Raw genomic sequence first — 17,949 nt, 5'->3', positions numbered from 1 at the left:
AGACAAGACAAATCCTATGAAATTTACAATAATTCTGTAATAAATATAAATACTGCCATAGCTGGGAATAGTGTAATATTATTCTACTTAAGTATTAAATAGTGGCACCGTCGGAGTAGTGCATGCAGTATTGAAGTACAGTGCTTTTTTTTTTTTTTTTTTTAACTGAATAATACATTCTGAAATTATGCCCTGGACTGAAGAGGCCAAATATATTTTCCAGACCAGTACAGATACATTGGCTTGGAGAAGAATTGTTAAAGGTAGTTCTAAAAATCAAGGCCTTACAGCTTGTACAGCATGACACATCTGCAGAAGTGATTGTAGCTGAACTAAGCCGTTCATAGCAGCTTAATCGGCATGAAACATCACCACCTTACATACATCTAAAGACGACTGGGTGTGATTCCCATTAATGACTATAGGAATTTCTGAAATACTCTTCAAATGAGGTTGAATTTAATCAATTTTATGGAGTAGGGTTCCACCATGAGTTATTTTGGGTTTTTCAGTCCACATAAAACATGGGCCTGTAATCCCAAACTTTCACAAATGTACACACCCATATGAACGACAACCTACAGTGCCATTAAAATAATGAATTAATTTTTTCTGAAGTATGTTCAATGCTTTATTAGTATGTTAAGTTTGCAGTACTAAATTCAAATTCAGATTATTATCTCCAATAGTATGTGTTCACCCAGCCAATTTGCATGTTGTACAATTTGAAACACTGAATTAGTTCAATAAAGACTGAGCTGAAGAGGACTTGTATCTTGCAGTACTAGTAAGGTAAGTAAAAGATTTGGCTATTTTCAAATTTACTGATGGCAGATGTAATAATGCTCACTATAGCACACTTCATGTTTTAAGCCATATTAATAACATGATATTGAATAATATGTAATAATGTGATTGAAAAATATGTAATTAATGATATTGAAATTTCGCAAGATTATTTAATGAAAAAAAACTTTCGAGCCTACAGGCCAGTAAGGCTCCTGGAGTTGATGGAATATACCCTATAATCTTAAGGGAGGCGGCAAGTGAGTGTATTGAACCATTGAGGCTAATTATGCGAGCATCACTAGACTCTGAGGAGAATCCCTTGGATTGGAAAAGTGCCAATGTATCTCCCATACATAAGGGTGGCTCTAAGAGTGAAGTGCAAAATTACTGACCTGTCAGTCTGACTTCAGTGGTAGGGAAAATCATGGAGCAATGATCAAGAGTGGAATTCAGGATCATTTGGATCGAACTGAAATTCTCAAGAATACTCAGCATGGTTTTGTAAAGGGAAAATCATGTTTAACAAATCTGGTTCACTATTTTGAAAGGGTCACTCACGAGCTGGATTTAGGGAATAATTTCGACATTGTTTATTTAGATTTCAGCAAAGCTTTTGACTCAGTCCCACATGAGCAGTTGCTTTATAAGCTGGAACAGGATGGAATCACTGGGAAAAATCCTTAGATGGACAGCAGGATGGCTTCAGGGCAGGAGGCAGAGGGTTGTGATAAATGGCTATTCCTCAGATTGGGTTGATGTAAGAAGTGGGGTTCCCCAAGGATCAGTATTAGGACCACTGTTGTTTTTAATTTTCATAAACAACATCGATGAAGGAATAGAGGGCGTGATGTCTAAATTTGCAGATGATATTAAAATTGGTAGAGTAGTTAATGATCACTGTCAAGCTGAGCTTCTTCAGAGAGACCTAGATAGACTTCAGGAATGGTCAGAAAAATGACAGCTATGCTTTAATCCAACAAAGTGTAAGGTATTACACCTGGAAAACAGTAATCCAAAAATAACTTATTCACTTGGTGGAGTTCAACTAAACCCAGTACTGCAGGAAAGGGACTTGGGTGTTATGACACGGTCAGACATGAAATTCTCTGAGCATTGTAAACAGGTTGTAAAGAAGGCCCATGGTGTCCTATTGATGATCTATCAAACTTTTGCAAGTAGAGATAGGGACGTGATAATCCCATTATATAAGGTTTTTGTTAGACCACACTTGGAATACTGTGTTCAAGTATGGAGACCGAACCTAAAGAAAGACATGGAGCTTCTTGAAAGGGTTCAAAGACAGGTAACTCACCTGGTGAGATCGGCAAAAGGGTGTCCTTATGAAGAAAGACTTCGAATATGTGGGTTGCAGAGTTTGAAAACTAGACACCTTAGAGATTTGATTGAGGTGTTTAAGGCTCTGAGAGGCATCAGTAAAATGAATGAGGATGAAATTTTCAAGATCATAAATGATGCTAGAACTAGGGGACATAAATTCAAGTTATGGGGGAAATGCAGGAAGTTTTATTTTAGCCAGCGAGTTATAAATTATTGGAATAAGTTGCCTACATGGGTGGTAGAGGCTGACAGTTTGGGAAAATTAAGTGCACAGGATGATAGGTTTAATTTCCTTTTATTTTATCAATTATTATTATTTATTTTATTTTATTTTTATTTATTTTTTTTTTTATCATTGTTCTATTCGTTTTTTTTTTTTTTTTTTTTTTTGGCTGGTGCAGCATAAGCCATAGGCTTTCTTGCACCATGCGGCCATTACTAATACTAGTACAATGGACAGTATTTCATTAAATAAGTAAATGTTACTTTATTATTATTATTTTATTTTAGTTTTTTTGGAGTAGAATACTCATCTAATAAGTTTTTCTAAATGTGCCACACTGCGATGAAAATGATGCAGAGTCAGTCATATAAATGCATTAAAACCAACTACTGTATTGAAATTTATTTTGTTTAATTAGTGTTATTTGCATTTAATTAATTTATCATGAAAAATCACAATGTCCTTCACTTAACATATTCATCCTTTTTTATTCTACAGTTTGCCTACCTTTTATGGTTTTTAATCCCAGCACAAATGGTTCTACAATAAATAAACTAATGACTCAAAGTTACAATCTTTTTCATATTATTATCGTGCTAGACTGTTATTATTACTTAATTCTGTAATAATTTTTTCCTTTAAGTTTAAAGAAGTAGACAGAAAACAGGTGTCTACTTTTCCTATTACTGTACTATGCTCTAATAACTATTTTACTTAATTTCAAATTTAATTTTGTTTTTCAAGGAATATATCATAATACGAGAGTATTATTATATTTCCATTCACTAAGCCACTTTTTTTGCACCCTAACCATGTTGCTAAGTAAGAAATATCTAGGATACTGTCACTGAAGAAGTTCCAAAATGTGTATGTAGAGGAATTTTCTAAGTAAAACAATGCCAACATTACTAAAAACCATGTAATAGCTATAGCTCACATTTTTAGATATTTTCTTGTAATGATCTGAATAAAATTATTTTGCTTTTGAGCCATGTTCTCTTTATGCTTAACTTCCACTTTTGCTGTAATATGTATATTTTAAATTTGTCATGTAACATGTATTTTACAATCACTGCCAAAAAATTAGAAACCTTTGTTCAATAACTAGTAGAGCCACTTTTTGCATGAATTACACCCATACGCATTGTGGTATGGATTCCACTAGGGTCTGAGGCAGTGTACCTCCAGATTTGACCAGTCTTCCATCAGGACATTTGTCTGCTGCTGTATTGTGTGAAGTAGAGAACTATGAAACTTAACTGCTCTTTCTAACGTATTCCCCCACCCCCCAACTGGATTCAGATCTGGAAAATTAGGGGGACAGGATAAATGAAAATCTTGGGAATGTTCCCCAAACCATTCACATACAATTTTATAGAGCAGATAGTTGTGTTATCATCTTGAAAGACTGCAGTGATCTGGATAAAAACGAAGCACTAGAGGATAAAGTTGGTCCAATACAACAGAAAGATATTCAATGGAGGAAACACAATCTTCAATATTGGTGTGAGATGACATTGGAAATGGGTCTTTCTTTGTCTAAACTGAAATTTTCAGTAATTTGCTGAACCCTGGACGTTCTATTTTAACACACAATTCACTTTAAATTCCTGCACTCTCTTCCTTGCAGTATCAATTTTATTTGCAATTTTTCCTTTCAGAGATGCATTCTCCTTTCATCTTTTATCCAGAGTATACTTTTGAGCTCTTGCTTTTGGCACACCTTTGTTTTCTCAACTGTTGCTCCTGCTAACCTTGCTCCAACAATAACACCTTTCTGAAAATTTGAAAATTCATCGTCTTTCCAAAGACCAGACTGCCTAGAGAAGCCCCAGGAATGTGTACAGTATTTCTCTGATACCAAGGAACTTGTGATCATACCATGTGACAATTTACATTTACATACTGTATGTTTAATTATTTGTTGACACCAATTGCAAAAGATTTCTAATTGTTTGGACATTGAATGTATATAGAAATTAAAATAATTAAATAGGAATAAAACTCACGTCAATCTTTTCTAAATCGGTATTTTCCTTAATTCCTACTACAGGATCCTTCAATAAATTACGAATAAAATCAGTAATTGCTGTTAAAGAACGCTGACCACGATACTCTCTTTTCATTACTTTCCCATTTCTCAACAACTTCAGGGTTGGGTACTTTGTTATACGAAATCTTGCAGCAATATTTGCTAGAAGGAGAAAAGCCAATGAGAGCATGGAAGATAAAATAGATTATATGAAAAAATGTTTCCGGTTAGTCTAATGAAGCAAATTAAAATATGTATGAATGCTAAGAAATAAAGCTCACCTGTTTGAGATTATTAATTTATGAGATAATTGTTATCTATTAGGAAATGAGTTCATAAAGTTTTGTTTCAGTTGTTTACAGGTACAAGCAATCACAGTGTAGAAGAGGAAGAGAAGCTGAATACACAATATTACAGCATCATCAATGATAATGCTCTATCATTGTGTATTATTACCTGTTCTGGTGGAAGAAGAATAAGAAAAAAATTGCAGGATCAATACTTAATTTTCTATCTCATAAATTTATTCCATTTAAGACAATTAGACAAATATAATGAATGAAGAAAATGTTGGGTGTAATTTAAAAAGTATGGGAAAAAGATGTCTAAATATTGTGTGCGTAACGGTTCATAATTTATATTTAAACAAGGCATATGAAGCATGTACAATGGCAAATTTTTTATATATGTTCTGGTACAAACTTCATAAGTGCTAATACTTAAGGATACATATTAAAATATGGCAAATACATTACATTATGATGCTGTCTATTACAGTGGCTGGCAACCTACAGTACAGGTGTTAAATGAAGCACCTGGAACTTTCCTGAATGGGACAAGATTTCATTTTGTATTCTATTCCCAAGGATGTATTCTATTCATTTAACCAACTCATATGTAGTAATAGTATTTGCCATATAGTGCAAGGAAGCCACAGGCTTTTGCTGCACTGGCAAAAAAAAAAAAAAAACACAACAAAGTAGACCAGAGGTCCCCAAACTTTTAGAGAAGCAGGCCACGTATGAATTTTTGGATGTTTGGCAGCCTAGAGAAAATTACTAATTACTGAAAACTACATTTTCTACATAACTAATGTTATGCAGAGAAACATTTTTTACACCTACCTACCTATACCTAGATTCAAAAATAAATCAATGGATAAGTAATATAAAATATACCAGCTTGTTTATATCAAATTTTAATTATTACTTATTTATTGTACTAATCACAAAAATACAGTCAGTACAAAATACAGTCAGTAAAATAATAAAATTAATTATTACTTATTTATTGTACTAATCAAAATTATAATTATTGTGATGAATTTGGTTGTAGAGTGCGACTAAGTTTCGTAATATCAGGTTTTAAAGTACTAGTTCCAATTCTTAAAAGTTATGTAAATGTGGATCAGTTAGATGTAATCATACTTTTGATTTTACATATTTCATTTTTGAAAAGGTCTGCTCACATATACATGTACATCCAAAAATTGAAGTAACCTTTCTTGCAAAATTTTTAATTTTTGGATAATCTGACTCAGATAACATTGAATAAAATTGAATTAGATTTTCATTATTAAATTTTGTATTCAGTGCACCATTAGATTGAAGATCTACCAACTCTAATTGTAAATTCTCATCAACATTGTTCACGGGTACATCAAATGGATTTTGAAAAAGTTCAAACACCTTTGAATTATTTTTAAAATCAAAAAATCAAGCTGCAAAATTTTCCTGCAACAAACTAACATTTTGAACAAAATTTTCAGTGGAAAAATTACAACTAGGCATATTTTTAGATAAATTATCACAACATGGAATATGTGAAAAATTATTCCGAAATAGTTGACTTATAAATAACTCCAGTTTTGTTTCAAATGCTTTGACATTATAATACAATTGATTGGCAAGTTTGTCTCGTCCTTGTAATTTCATATTAAGAAAATTCAAGTGTTCACATATATCTGTTAAAAAAGGGCAAGATTCCACAACCATTTGAGATCTGACAGTTCCAGAACAGGTTTATATTCTTTCATTCATAAATAGATTTACAGCCACTCCCAGGCTTACGCAATACTCGACTTTACGTAAGTTTTTGCCGAACGGTGAAAACTTAAAAGAATCATGGAAATGTACTTTGCATCCCGCAGGAATAAATGGAGACATCATGAAAATATTGTAATGTGAACCCAATAACATTTTTTTTTTTTTTTTGTAATTCGTTCCAAGACCTCGAAAGTTGAAATTTTTGCTATATAACTAAGCTATTTACCTCTCTAAAAGGTCATTTTTATAATGGAAATTGCACTACACTTTCATTGTTATCGTATGTTCCATTGTAAGAATCAGTTTTGAATGCCTTTGTGATATTTTTTCTAAAACACATTTCTAGAGGTCACTACTAAAAAACAATAAAAACAATTTGCACTTCCAGGTTGACTGGGCTTTTCTGTTAGTGCAATTTATTATAAATGGGTAGTAAACTCGATCTTATTGCATTTGTGATAATACCAATAACTGGAATTCTGTGGGTTTTTATGTATTATGGTGAAACGAGTTCCCCTTCAATGAAAAATAAAATTTCAGAATCTTCTCTTCATTCCTATTTACTTATTACAATGGTGAAGGAAAGGGACTAACGTAAAGTGCAAGTGCTGGCAGTGCTAGGAAACAAAACAAAATTTATTTAGAAATGAAGATGATTAATTAAGACGTACAAAGCAGTACAAAGGTTGTCATCTGTTGCACAGAATTAGGTCTCGCTGCTTCAATGGTGAATACTATTTTATGGGACAGTGCGCTTATAAAAGAACATGTTAAAGGATCAGTGCATTTAAGATTAACAGTGATCACAAAACAGCAATCAGGTGTATCAAAGATGGAAATGCTATTAATACTATGGATAGAAAATCAGATTCAGAAGAGACTGCCCCTGAGTCCAATGGCAATTCAACCAAAAGCAACAAGATATTAAGGGATAAGTACAGCAAACCCCAAGCCAAGTTCGTGGCAAGCAACGGGTGGTTTAATAGGTTCAAGCATCACGCTGGTTTAAAGTATGCAGTGAAGTCGCCAGTGCTGATTCTGCAGATGTAGAAATATTTTGCGATGTGTTGAAAAAAACCCCTTCTAAATCTCCACAGCCCTCAACTTCTGCAGAGGCGTGCTTATCAGCTGAAAAGTTAATTCTGGCAACAATGCTCGAAAGGTAAAACTTGCTGACGTTATGCTTGTCTCCTCTCTCTTTTTGTAATTTTATAATTTTGAAATTTTTGTAATTTTGTACACTTTTGTAATTTTTCCTGAGCACAAGATAAAAAACATTGAATAAATAATTCTATTTACGTATTCATCGAACATTGCTTTTTTGCTTCAATCAAATTGTTAGGGAAATTTCAACTTACATAGAGTTCAGCAGAACGCAACCATTACGTAAGTCGGGGATTGGCTGTATTTCGATCCTAAATTTTATAAAAATGCTTCAACACATTACTGCAACTCAACCAATATACATTAGTGTATAACAACAAATCACCGTATCCAGCATCAATAGTTTCAAGAAAATTTTTGAAGTGCCGATGATTCAGACCAGTCTTGCGAATAAAATTTACTGTCGTTTAAAATTTCCAGTTGACATTACTGAATCTATGCCCAAAAACTGGTGGTGAATTATACAATGAAATTACATTGGTTTTTTAATATTTTAATTCTCAAGATATTTATGAAGCTGACCATGAACCCAATTTTAGTACCAACCATATTTTTAGTGCCATCTGTTGTAACCACCAATAGCAAAGCTCAATTCAATTTGAAGCAGTCACTGGCTTCTGACAGACTGAAGAATATATTTTCACCTGTTGTTGTATCTTCCAAGTTTTTAAATGCAACAAGCTTTTCAGTTACTGCAAAATTTTGATTTACACCACGGATATAAATTAGTAATTGAACTGTGTGGCTTGTATTTTCACTCTCATCAATTGCTATTGAGAAATGTGTGAATTCACGCACGAACTTTTTCTATGAGTTGATTTTGAACATCGGCTCCTAAATTTTCAATTCTTGTTACAGTTGATGAAGATAAACTCACAGGCAAAATTTTTTAACTTCTGCAATTTCCAAACAAATTGGTTACAAATTCTCCATCCGTAAAGGCCCTTCCTTCTTCGGCAATGATTTGGGATGCTCGAAAACAAGCTCTAACTGCAAATAAATTTTGATGAGAAAAAGTTCTAATCTGCTGATGACTTTGAAAACTTTTAGACTTTGAAAAGGGTTAGTTCTCAGAGTTTTTTCTGCTGCAAAGCTCCTTGAAATTTATTGTAATTTGAAGCATGTTTTGTGGTGTAGTGACGTTTCACATTATATTCCTTGAACACTGACAAGGCTTCAATGCAAATAAGATGTGCAAGTATCATTGAGCAGTGCAAAAAAAAAAGTAATTAATTGGCCACCGCTTATTAAAAACGTGACATTCAGTATCAACTTTTATTTTTTTCGACATCAACTTTTTACATGATTTTTTATGGGGTCACTGGAATAAAAAAATACCGATGAATTGTGAAATAAGTAAACACTGACGTGTCTTAATTTAATGAAATATTTTAACATAAAGGTTATTATTACATTCATATCACATGAAATTAATAATATAGCTTATTAGGCTGTTTGCCTAATAAACTACATTATTATAATATAAAACTATACAAGTCAGTCCTCGTATAGCACAATAGTTGTGCTCCTAGAAACCCTCTTGCAATGCAAAATCGTGCAATATAAACAACAGGCGCTATGAGAAAAATAGGGTTAGGTGCCGACCACCCAAGATTGAACACACATTTGTAACCAAAACATTACCAAACACAATAAATAATCGTAATAAAATACTTACGTATTTTGTTACGACTATTACGTAATAAAATATTGCTAATGCTTTTGCTTCTATCGTAAGCAAACTTGTTTTTTGTTTGATTTTTTATCCAAACAGATGACAGTTGTTCCATCTCTTCCAATTCTTTGTGTCTTAATCTAATGGATTTTAATTACACTTTGAGTTGTTCCTGCTATGAAAGTTGTTTTTTATTTTCTCTGCATTCTTTGTAATTCTCGGCATTGCCTCATTTAAGTCTGTAGCACGTGCAATATCACATGGTCTTTCATTTTGCTCAAAGCGTTTCACAATTTCATATTTTTTCTCTATTGACAGAGGTGGACTAAGCCTTACTGGAGAAACCCCGGTAGCTGGTGTGATTTTGGCCATAAACCATAGTATGAAGCCACTACAAATTTTCCCGGGTAAGAACCCAGTCTGCCTCTGAATCTGCAGTGTCTTCACCAGGATGCTTACTTTTCACACCTTTTAAGTATTTTACTCATTTTTAGGGAATAAAGCACAATTACAAAACGAGGAGGCACACTTGATACACATAAACAAAGCTGCATGCGTGTAGCAACTGAATAAACAAGACCGTAAAGGCAGAGATACACTATTAATACCTCACATTTTACTAAAGCACATTTCTAGGGGTTACTACCATAAAACAATAAAAACAATTTCCAGTTGCGTTTCTGCTATAACAGTTTATAACAGTGGAATCTGTTATAAACTGGTAGTAAACTCGATCTAATTGCATTTGCGATTATACCGATAGCTGGAATTGTGTTGGTTTTTACGTTATTATGGTGAAATGTGTTTCCCCTTCACTGATGTAAAAAAAACAAATACATTTTCAGAATTTTCTCTTCATTCCTATCATGTTGCGTTCGGTTGGGGTGATTCTGCGTTCGACTGCCATTTCTTGTAAACACAAAGGCGAATCGTGCATAAGCGAATTCGGTTCATGTTATATAAGATATCGTTCCCTTATTTATAAATCGTGTATGCTCGAATTCGTGTAGTGTAAACACGTGTTATACGAGGACTGACTATATTATTAATTATAATACAGCTTAATACGGTGACGTTTCAGGTATCATACCGATACCCAACATCAGACCATGCTGTGAGGAGAACGAAAAGGGCTACAAATTTCAATATTTTAGGATATTACAGTTACAATTACCAATAATACAGTTGCAATTACCAATACAGTCAGTCCTCGTATAGCACGATAGTTGTGTTCCTAGGACCCCCGTGCAATGCAAAATCGTGCAATGTAAACAACAGGCCCTATGGGAAAAATAGGGCTAGGTGTCGACCACCCAAGACTGAACACACATTTGTAACCAAAACATTACAAAACACAATAAATAATCGTAATAAAATATTGCTAATGCTTTTGCTTCTATCGTATGCAAACTTGTTTTTTGTTTGATTATCTATCCAAACAGATGACAGCCGTTCCATCTCTTCCAATTCTTTGTCTTAATCTAATGGACTTTAATTACAATTTGATTTGTTCCTGCTATGAAAGTTGTTTTTATTTTCTCTGCATTCTTTGTAATTCCCGGAGTTGCCACATTTAGGCCTGTGTGACGCGCAACATCACATGGTCTTTCATTTCGCTCAAAGCATCTCACAGTTTCATATTTTTTCTCCAGTCTGCCTTTGTCGATAGAGAAAAAATATGAAATTGTGAAACGCTGTGAAAATTTGTAGTGGCCTCATACTAGCGTTTATGGCCAAAATCACATCGGCCTCTGGGGTTTCCCCGGTAAAGCTTATGGGCCGGAGGCCGGTGTGATTTTGGCCATAAATGCTAGTATGAGGCCACTACAAATTTTCCCAGGTAAGAATTTTTGACCCAGTCCACCTCTGTTTATCGATATTGCTTTTCTTTTTCTCTCTGAATCTGTAGCGTTTTCACCAGGACGCTTCCTTTTTACACCTTTTAAGTATTTTACTCATTTTTAGGGAATAAAACACAATTACAAAATGAGGAGGCACGCTTGATACACATAAACAAAGCTGCGCGCGTGTAGCAGCTAAATAAACAACACCGTAAAGGCAGAGATACACTATTAATACATCACATTTTACTAAAGCACATTTCTAGGGGTTACTACCATAAAACAATAAAAACAATTTCCAGTTGCATTTCTGCTAGTGGAATCTGTTATAAACTGGTAGTAAACTCGATCTAATTGCATTTGCGATAATACCGATAGCTGGAATTGTGTGAGTTTTTACGTTATTATGGTGAAATGTGTTTCCCCTTCACTGATATAAAAAACAAACACATTTTCAGAATCTTCTCTTAATTCCTATCGTGTTGCATTCAGTTGGGGTGATTCTGCGTTCGACTGCCATTTCTTGTAAACACCAAGGTGAATCGTGCATAAGCGAATTCGGTTTGTGTTATATACGATATCGTTCCTCTATTTATAAATCATGTACGATCGAATTCGTGTAGTGTAAACACGTGTTATACGAGGACTGACTATTACAACTTGCAAATTATGGTTCTAAAGTATTAAGTTTTGAATTGCTGTTATGATAGAAAACAAGAAATCTAAGAAAATACAAAGAGATTAAATTCCTACCTGCTGACAGCCTCCTCTTGATTATGCTACCAGAAACTTTATGTGAATACAGGCTGCCAGCAGTTAATTTACAGCAGAGGGATTAACTCCATTAACCAATAAAATAGTGTCGTGTTTTTATCCTAGATCCAAGATTCTTGTGCAATGGAAAACTAGGGTGACCTTTGCTCCCATACTCTGGACATCTGGGTTGGTGTGCAGACTAGCAAGGGATTAGGAAATCCCTAATTACTGTCTCTAAAGCCATTGCTATTTAATGACAGGGTCAAGATTAACAGATTTCTTTAACGATGTTTCAAAGAATAGTTTTGAGTGGAAATAACAGAATTAATATCTAACAGGATTAAGCTGACGACACAGAAGCGGCAACACTATTAATCAACCAACGAATATTAAAATAATCTGTAAAATGTGTTTTTCATAAATTTTATTGTGATCTAATTTAAACATTAATTTTTACAATCTAATTGAAATATTTGTGGGCCGGATAAATTCTGTGGTGGGCTGGATCCCATAGTTTGGGGACCCCTGAAGTAGACCAAACAAACATTCAAGTATCCAGTACTAAGCCAAGACACTCTCTGAGAGGACTGGACATCAGGAATGGATCTCAGATGAAGAATATCCCAGTTCCAAGTGAGGTTATTTTAGTGAGTGATTCACAGCAGCAAAACTACCACACTATCAGGTTTGACATGGTGCATATGGGGGGAAAGAAAATTCTGTGTATGGTTGTTAAAATGGTCATGTGGGAGCCATTTAGTGGGGAAGGGGACAGAATTTAAAATTTCACACTGATGATTTAATTTTTTAGGGGAACCGGGTATTTATTCTGCAATCAAAGCAGATGAAAAAGAACAAGGTATGTCTATCAGGTGCTAAAACTGATGTCACCAACAAGCTGTCAATTCTTAAGGAACTAAAGGACATATAGTTATATATGAGAAATAATGACATAAAACAAAAACAAAAAATTGGTGTGAAACTCATTTGGGTGAGAATTATAAGGTCACAATGGAAAAGTGATGGAAGCCTTGTGGATTAACTCAAAACTCTACAAGGCTTATAGTGGGAAGTTTTCACAGCTCTGGTTAATTAGAAAGGATTTATTTTGTAAGGGGAATTCACTTAAAAAGGAGAAGTGCAAGCATCTTTGCTGATGCACAGAGGACTTAAACTGCTAATTGGGTGGGGATTTGGGTTTTTCGGTGCATCAGCAACTTAGACCATAGTCTGTTCATAAGCATGTTTACAGAGCAACTCATGTTGAGCAGGCTGAAAAACCTGGAACAATTCATGTGGCAAAACCCACTTCCTCTTTCTGAGATTGGCTAACAACAGCTTCAATTGAAGGAAATTTTAGAAATTCCTCCATTACCTGTTCCAGGTCTTGGTGTGCAAGTGTAGCCACCCTTCAGAGTACTTGTGGGATATTCCACAATTCTGTATACCTGGAAAGACCAGATGAATTAGACAATAATTTAATGCAGCTACATTATACAGAGAAAGATTTTTTTTTTTTTTTTAAATCTTTAGTATACCAACCAATACATCCCTAATAGTTATTTACTTCAGTAAATAACTATAAGGGATGTACTGGTGAAGTAAACAGTAAAAAAAATCCAAAACTTAATATGTCTATATAATAATACTGGGAGTGTTGTAAATAAAATGGGTTACCCTGTGCTTTTGCTCAGATCAATTAATGCTGATTGTAAGAATAACTGAAACATGCTGCCATACTAAGAGGGAATGATGAATTTCATTTCACCGAGTAATGTGTTCAAGAGAGAAATAATTAACCTCCAGAATAAGATGGTATACATTCACCATACTGAAAAAGTTGGCAAATGCGTCCAACAGAGGATAATGAGATCATTGACATTACGGAATGTTAATAAGATCATCATTCAGGGGTTACTCCCTTGGACTGGAAAAGTGCCAAAGTTCAAAATCCATAATGGAGGAGTTAAAGAAGTGATAGGCAATTATAAACCATTGACATCTCTTTGACTTCTGTGGTTGGTAAGATTATGGAAACTATGGTTAAAGATGCAATACAGGACATATCAACAAGGATGGTATCTTAAATGGGTCTCACCATGGATTTGTGAAGGCAAGACATTTCAGATTAGTCTTGCCTGACAAATCTGAAATTACTATGATGACAATGTAAAGCACCTGAATACAAGAAACAACTTTGACTTTATATATCTGGATTTTGATAGGGTCGCTCAAGACAGGTTACTGTATAAATTACAGCAGGTCAGAATAACAAGGAAGATCCATCAGTGAATCAGGGGTTGGTTGAAAGACAAGATAGGGATGGCTGTAAACGGATATTTATTGCACTTCAGGAACAGAAACTCTGATAGTTTATAGGTTAGACAGAGATGAACTAAAGGATGTTCAGAATGAACAAGGCTTGGGATTATAATACAAAAAGACAGAATACAAACAAAATTCCTACTGTTACCACCATAAATTATCACAAGGCAGTGACAGGAACTAAGCTAATATCTTATCAATAAGAGGTAAGCAGGATCATCAGTATACAGCCTTGAAAGGAACTGCTGAATAATGAATGCTTTCAATCCCTCAGAGTTAGAAATGAAAGGAAAATTAAGAAAATGAGAAAGTATACAGAAATAAAGAATTCTGCAGCATTTAATGTCTATATAAAATGGAAAAAGTTAATCATGTTTTAAACAAGACACAAACCACCTGGCAGTAAGCAGGAGAGCTATCAGAAGTGAGGGTGTGAAGGAGAGTGTGTATGTGTCATACTGGGTTGATAGTCACAAATCCCCAATTCTCAACACAGGCTTAAGATTTCACTATATGAACTTCACCATATAAAATTATTCTTCCAATCTTATATGAAATATTACTTCTTTCAAAAATATCTGAGTTTCCAACATTTGACTAATAAAATTACCAAATCCTATACAGTAATATATCGAGGACTTAGTGTCAGACAACGTTAATTAAAAAATTGCATTTTTGTTTTGAGACAACTTTAGTTCATACAAATAACAATGCATATCATGTCATAGAAATGTATTTCTCTAGTAGTTTACAAGTTAGCTTAGGCTATAAGCACATTTCAGGTAAACCGAAAAAATGTCAAATGACTTTTTCTTGGTTAATTACAAAAACGCTTACTACAAAATGATTTTGTAGTTAACTTTGTCTGACACTAAACCCTCGATATGAAAGCAGAACATGTGCATTTCAAAGACCCAACCCCAAATTACCATTCCAAATATCACAATGTTAAGACAAAGAAAAACAGCCACATTCATATTAACAATCAACAAAGAACGTATTCTTACTTTCTACATCACAATCCACTTTCCCAAAAAGAACTTTTCCTGGCTCCTGAAAACAAAAAAGATTTCTGATGTGAATTATCTCCCTATCAAGAAAATCAAAAATAATTGATAAATATATGCAATAATAATATACACTTACAGGAAATTCTTTTGTTATAGTTTCAGCTGTCTCATCAAAAATAGGTGCAAGCATCTGACTAAACCTACACCAATCAGCATAAAAATTTAGGAATATCAGTTCATTCTGACCTAAAAATAAATAAACTTAATTAAATTTAAAAAATATTTATATATTACAAGTCATGACTGAACAAGGCATTTATGCTTGATATTGAAAAGAACACGACAATCTAATTTTAAAATGGTTCAGAATTTTTCGACAGAGACTGACTTTTATAAGCCTGCAGTAACCTTAGGCCTATGTGTTCCATTATATGATGTACTAGTTGCAATGTTAACAAAAAACACTGTGGAAATTTTTTTTTTAACTTAAAGTGAACAGATTTAAATATATATAGATATAGGTATCCAATTTTTGTTGATGCAAATTTATACTATTCTCAATAAAAACGTTGATATTACATTACATGTTTTCATTATTAATATAACAATGAAACCCACCATATTGAGTTTTTATATACATTAAAAAAAATTCCCGTACTATCATTTTTTCCTGTCAACATTAAGCTACCAATATAGCAGATGACAACAAATCCGTTTTTGCCTGCTAGTCTGTGGCTCCACTGATTCTCACGTTTAACCTTCTGATGCCACTGGCAATGTGTCCAAGAACCTTCCAGTATCCATTACTGCCAACATCCAACCATTTGGGCACTGCAGTCCACATGAATGGCATTTTACTAATCATTCAGCTTCTGACAGCCCAACATGACCCCTTTTGAGGTATGTCAGCTGTACAGGTTACCTTACATGGTTTAAACACTTTCTGTTTGTTGTTGTTATTTGGTTTTTAGGAGCATTAGCAACTAAGGCCATACTGCTCCGGGGATATGCGGTGGCCATTCCCTGACCTTTCTGCATCCTTCGTATTTGGTGTTCAAGGGCTCGAACCCCGGTCTAATCAAGAAGCGTGTGCTACGCACTGCTGCTCCTGCCCACCTAGCTATGGAGGCACATTAACACTTTCTGTGCTGGATTTTCTGATGATGTTTTTGACCCAGGATTGAGTCAATCTGAATTGGAGAGGACAGAGACATTTTTTGGGCATTCTTCTCACTATGGCTGAATTAGTCAGACTCTGGTGAAGGTTTCTTGACAAAAAATATCCAGTTATTATTCTGTCAAATCGGAAGACAATGTTCTAAAAACAAGGTGGTTCCCCCTCCAACTGGATTAAAAATCCCATGATCCCTATGCGTGTCATGAATGCAATTAACATGTTAAAAGCATCACATATTCTTAGATGGTAGTTTGTTGACTGTTTAGTAGGTCTGCTAATGTTTGCACAGATTTTTATATCCCCTTAAGTGAAAAGAAATAAGTGACTAGTCATAAGGATTATTAAAGTCAACCCTAAAGACTATTGTAAATCAATCAGAGAAAGTAAAAGCATCAGTGCAATCGACAATTGCATTAACTGTTACCAAGTCAGCACTTCAAGACATTTAGTTAATGGAGAAGCTGTGTGTGTGGCAAGATGCAACACAACATGCCACTTTTTTGTAATAACAAATAAAAAGCAAGGCAAACTTAACATTTCAAGAATCATAAATAGAAAATAAAATAAAAAGTCCACTGTCAGTAAAATAAGAAATACAGAAGAGTGACTAGAGGCAAATTCCAGATGTGAAAACTGGCCTGTTGAGATGGTATGTTTCTTTTACCAGCTTAAAGTTATCAATGTTATCACAAACTATAATACAAATTTAAAGAATAAAATCCTCCTAAAATATACACTGTCCAGTCAAAACATAACTACACCCCCCCCCATATTCTAGCAATCGGTCATCTTTCCCTGCTTGGTAGCATGTGTCGCAGTGAGAACCAGTAAATTTTATACTGTAGGTTGTGATGTGTGATCTGTATAAGGTGCTTGATCAACAAGGGCAAGGGACATGATCAAATGTACTTTGAAAAAGGGATGATAGTTGGATACCAGTTGAAGGATAGCAGTATTATGGAAACTGCAAATCTTGTGGGCTGTTCACAGAGTGCTGTAATTAAGATGTTCTAAGAGCAGGAGAATATTGGCAGAACAGTAGTCACCAGGCCAATGGCAGACACCCATGCCTCATCAATGGTTGTAGTGATTGTAGGTTATCCCACCTTGTGCAAGGTGACAGACTGAATGCAGTAGATCTGACCACAGACTTTAACCAAGGAACAGCTGGCAGTGTTTCCAAGATTACGATCCAAAGAACCTCCTCTGCATGGGCCTCCACAGTAGACATCCAGTCAAGATACCCATGCTTACAGCACCCATCACCAACAGCACTAAAATTTGCATCTCAATGGTGTCATTGGACATTGACAACTGGAAAAAAAGTTGCCTTTGACAAATCACATTTCCCACTACGCTGTGTGGAAGTGAGATGGAGGGTAGGGCAAAAACTGCTGACAGGAATTACTCTGAAGTCCTGATCAAACAGAATCAGGCAGGTGGCAGTGGTGTTTTGGTATGGGGAATATTTTCCTGGGAATCTCGAAACCCTCATACCCCCTAGACTGCACTCTGGATGCTAAAAATTATATCTCCACTGTGGAGATATAATTTTTCAGGTGGAGATAATTTTA

The 17,949-nt window shown here is 34.5% G+C and overlaps 1 protein-coding gene across 1 annotated transcript in view; it reads right to left on the bottom strand.

Moving 5' to 3' along the window:
• ERp44 (Endoplasmic reticulum protein 44) overlaps positions 1 to 17,949 on the bottom strand; it is a 229,172-nt gene that overhangs the window by 181,611 nt on the left and 29,612 nt on the right. The window contains exons 3-5 of the mRNA XM_090387925.1: positions 15,335 to 15,444; positions 15,196 to 15,241; positions 4,360 to 4,544 (exon numbers count right to left, since the gene is read on the bottom strand). Of these exons, the coding sequence (XP_090244051.1) occupies positions 4,360 to 4,544; positions 15,196 to 15,241; positions 15,335 to 15,444 (341 nt within the window). The remainder of the gene's footprint in view (positions 1 to 4,359; positions 4,545 to 15,195; positions 15,242 to 15,334; positions 15,445 to 17,949) is intronic.

Source organism: Mastigoproctus giganteus, chromosome 13 (assembly GCF_048544385.1).
Source record: "Mastigoproctus giganteus isolate SK-2022 chromosome 13, ASM4854438v1, whole genome shotgun sequence".
In the NCBI taxonomy this organism is placed as follows: Eukaryota; Metazoa; Arthropoda; class Arachnida; order Uropygi; family Thelyphonidae; genus Mastigoproctus; species Mastigoproctus giganteus.
The sequence above is the reverse complement of the archived record's forward strand: the minus strand, read 5'-3'. Positions and strand labels throughout refer to the sequence as shown.